This window comes from Otolemur garnettii, unplaced genomic scaffold (genome assembly GCF_000181295.1).
Source record: "Otolemur garnettii isolate 467f Iridium unplaced genomic scaffold, OtoGar3 scaffold00096, whole genome shotgun sequence".
NCBI lineage: Eukaryota > Metazoa > Chordata > Mammalia > Primates > Galagidae > Otolemur > Otolemur garnettii.
In genome coordinates this window covers 7,477,313-7,481,324 of record NW_003852491.1, presented here as the reverse complement: position 1 = coordinate 7,481,324, position 4,012 = coordinate 7,477,313, and the positions used below count along the sequence as shown (strand labels likewise).

Sequence of the window (4,012 nt, the reverse complement as noted above, 5' to 3'; positions counted from 1 at the left end):
AAAAAAAAGCATGAAGAACCAGTCATGGTGGCTCGTGTTTATAATCCTAGAACTCTGGGAGGCTGATGAGGGAAAACTGCTTGAGCTTGAGCTCAAATGGTCAAGACCAGCCTGAGCAAAAGCAAGACCATGTCTAATAAAAACAAAAAAATTAGGCAGGTTGTGGTGGGCACCTGAAGTCCCCTGCTACTTGGGACGCTGAGGCAGGAGGACTGCTAAAACCCAGGAATCTGAAGTTGTCGTGAGCTAGGCTGATACACAGCACTCTACCCTGGGGAACAGAGTCAGACTCTGCCTCAAAAAGGTAAACACACATGAATATTAGGCCAGCAGCTCCCAACTTTGAGCAAGCACCATAATCATCTTAAGGGCTTTTTAAAACAGACTGCTAAGCCCCACCCCTAGAGTTTTATAAGGGTCACTGGGACAAAGTTACCAAGTATTTGCTTTTTTTTTAGTCACCCCTAGCAGACTGCTGTGGTATCACAGCTCACCAGCAACCTCAAATCTTGGGCTTGAGCGATTCTCTTGCCTCAGCCTTCCAAATAGCTGGGACCACAGGCACCTGCCACAACACCTGGCTATTTTTTTGTTGCAGTTGTTATTATTGTTTTAGCAGACCCGGCCAGGCTTGACCCCACCACCCTCAGTGCATGTGGCCATCACTGTAACCACTGTGCTACAAGCACTGAGCCAGTATTTGCATTTTTTATATTTGAGACAGTCTCTCTGTTGCCCAGGACACAGGGCCATGTCAGCCTAGCTCACATCAACCTCAGACTCTCAGGTTCAAGTGACCCTCCTGCCACAGCCTCCAGAGTAGTTGGGAGTACAGACACCTGCCATGACCCCAGGCTAATTTTTTCTATTTTTATTTCTTCTTCTTCTTTTTTTTTTTTTTGGGAGACAGAGTCTTACTCTGTCACCCTAGGTAGAATGCCCTGGTGTCATAGCTCACAGAAACTTCAACTGAAATTCTTGGGTTCAAAAGATCCTCTAGCCTCAGGCTCCCAAACAGCTAGAACTATACATATGGGCACTTACCACAACATCTGGCCTATTTGGGTCAGTGACAGGGCTCTTGCTCTTTCTCAGATTGGTCTCAAACTCCAGAGCTCAAGCGATCCTCCCATTTTGGCCTCCCAAGAGTGCTAAGATTATAAGCATGAGCCACCTCTTGTTGGTCGTATTTTCATTTCTAATTAAGTTCACATTTGATGTTGATGCTGCTGGCCCAAAAACCACATTTACCACTGGGTAAGTGTAACACAAGTTGCAGGACAAAAATAATAAATAGAAACTGTAAATTTGAAGAATATTGCTGTTTATAAAGCACCTTCATGTCTCTCTGATCCTTTAATTTAAACTTGACAGCCAATATAATAAAGCAAAGGAAAGTGAGGCTCGCTGTTCAAGTAATTTGCTCAAAATCATACTAACTTAAGGAAAAACCTATACTCTAAGCCATGGCCAAAAAAAAAGAAATACAAAATATCCATGGGATATGGGAACTCAGAGAAGACAACTCCTAAGAATCCTCACAGGCCTTTCCAATACATACATGTTTGGCCTGCTCTGCAATTTCAGCATGGCTCTTCTCCCACTTCGGACCCCTGTTAGCCAGGTCAGCAGCCTGGGGTAAGTTGAGCCCCTCCAGGGGCACTGTGGCACCATCTGGGGGGCCTGGAGGTCCATCCAGAGAGGAATCTTGAGCTATGTGCTGGGGGGAGATGCCACCTGCCCCACTAGAGGCTGGGGAACTGGATGAGGCAGGGGACACAGGATTGCTGCCTGTCATGCCGTCCGACACCATCTAGAAATAGGGAAAAATGGAGAAAACAAATATTTAGCACTGTGCTAAATGTTTTAAGTACATTATTCCGTTCTATTTTCATAAGAAAAAACCGGAGAATAACATATCAACCTTATCAAATGTCTAGGGTAAAGTTTAATAAGCAACTCAAAGACAGCAAAGCCAAGTTTACAGTAAATTCTAGACATGAAACAGTTATGTCCTGACATTTACATAGTTCTCAAATACAAAAATCATATAGCATTATGAATTCAAATTCTGATCCTTTCAGAGGCTCAATGATTTCACTCACATAAACACTCCCCATTTTCACAGTAAGTATAGCAGATTCACCTATGCAATAAATCTAAGTTACCACTAAATGCAACAGACACCAAAAATTCCCAAGCCACTTAAACCTCTTCACTAAAGAGGCTGAGAATTGGTCACTGTTCTCAAATACCCACACATTATTTTACAAGGTATCACAGAAACAATGACAAGTAGAAAACTAAGTACTACTAAAACATGGTTACTCAGGGAATTCATGAAATTCCCTCCCAGACATAAGCCTCACACCATGCCACTCAAATTCCTACCTCAGCTAAATGACAAAGACTATCCATCACAAATTTCCCAGTTGCTCAGAAAACTATAAATATCAAATCCATGGACTTCAAAAGCATACTATACATAAACCTAGATCTGTCCAATTTTGAAAGCTATGCTTTTCTCATCCCACACACTTCCTTAGTATGAGAAAAGATTGAATATTACACACTATCCACAAGGTTTTTCCTGTTCTAGGTATGAAAGAAGTTAAACTACTGTCAAACATACAGTCTTATCAGCATGTTGCCCCAACCTCCATTTCCAACTTGGCCTCACTCAACCTTTTTCAGGTAATAAGAAGTCTTTGTACTCTTGGAAAGCAACATTACATTAATATCAAATGAAATGTCAGTATTCAATGGGCATGACATAGTACAGTCCAGCCCACATAAGTACCAATAATTCTCCACACTCACCTACCCAATAGCAAGAAACTGCCACACTTCTTTCACCTCAGACCTAACATTCACAAGAAGCAGAGAAGAAACCCTCCCCACATGTAAACCTGTGTCTGTAGGATTGGGAGCTGAGGGTGAGCAGGGGAGGGGCTGCTCTGCATGGTCCCACTCCCAGGCTCCTTGTTGGATGCCTGAAGAATGACTGGGTCGTTATCACCACTGCTGCTGGCCGAGGGGCTGGCGTCCGGCTGCAGGGCATGCTGGGAGCTGGCCTCATTCTGGGCCACCGGCCACCGGGACCCGCCTTCCAGGGCCCGGGGCCCACCAGGGCGTCCCAGCCTCCGCTCAGGTCCACCAGCCTCTGGAGCACCTAAAGTAGGATCAAAGGTTATAAATTGGATTAAATGAGATTAAAGAATTCTTTGGGTAAAAAACACAAATTACATTAAAGAATAAAGATAAACAGTGATTATAAGCTACCTTTCTTTTTTTCTTTTTTCTTTTTTGAGACAGAGTCTCATTTGTTGCCCCCAGTAGGGTGCTGTGGAGTCATAGCTCACAGCAATCTCCAACTCTTAGGCTTAAGCGATTCTCTTATCTCAGCCTCCCAAATAGCTGGGACTACAGGTGCTTGCCACAGTGCCGAGCCATTTTTAGAGATGGGTCTTACTCTTGCTCAGGTTAGTCAGGCTGGTCTCCGACTCCTGAAGGTAGGCAATCCATCTGCCTTGGCCTCCAAGAGTGCTAGGATTACAGGTGTTAACCACCACAGACCAGCCTTAGGCTACATTTCTGAAACATTTACTATGTGTTAGATACTTTGTGCTCTATAATCTTCCCATCTTCTTTATGAACCAGATACTTTTCACACCATAACAAATATTAATTTAGTTCCTTCTGCACACTGAAGATAGAGCCACACAGAAAAGATCCCTAACCTAAATGGAGCTTAGACTCGGCTCCCACAGCTCAGTTATTAGGCACCAGCCACATTCACCCAGGCTGGCGGATTCGAACCTGGCCCGGGCCTACTAAACAATAACTACAGTAAAAAATACCCGGGCATTGTGGTGGGTGCCTGTAATCCCAGATATTTCGGAGGCTGAGGCAAGAGAATCACTTAAGCCCAAGAGTTTGCAGTTGCTATGAGCTGTGACACCACAGCACTCTACAGGATGACATAGTGAGACTCTGTCTCAAAAAAAAAAAA

General features: G+C 44.0%; 1 protein-coding gene across 1 annotated transcript in view; it reads right to left on the bottom strand.

The window, feature by feature from the left end:
* SRCAP (Snf2 related CREBBP activator protein) overlaps nt 1–4,012 on the bottom strand; it is a 44,649-nt gene that overhangs the window by 36,854 nt on the left and 3,783 nt on the right. The window contains exons 3-4 of the mRNA XM_012808873.2: nt 2,910–3,172; nt 1,562–1,813 (exon numbers count right to left, since the gene is read on the bottom strand). Of these exons, the coding sequence (XP_012664327.1) occupies nt 1,562–1,813; nt 2,910–2,963 (306 nt within the window). The 5' untranslated portion in view covers nt 2,964–3,172. The remainder of the gene's footprint in view (nt 1–1,561; nt 1,814–2,909; nt 3,173–4,012) is intronic.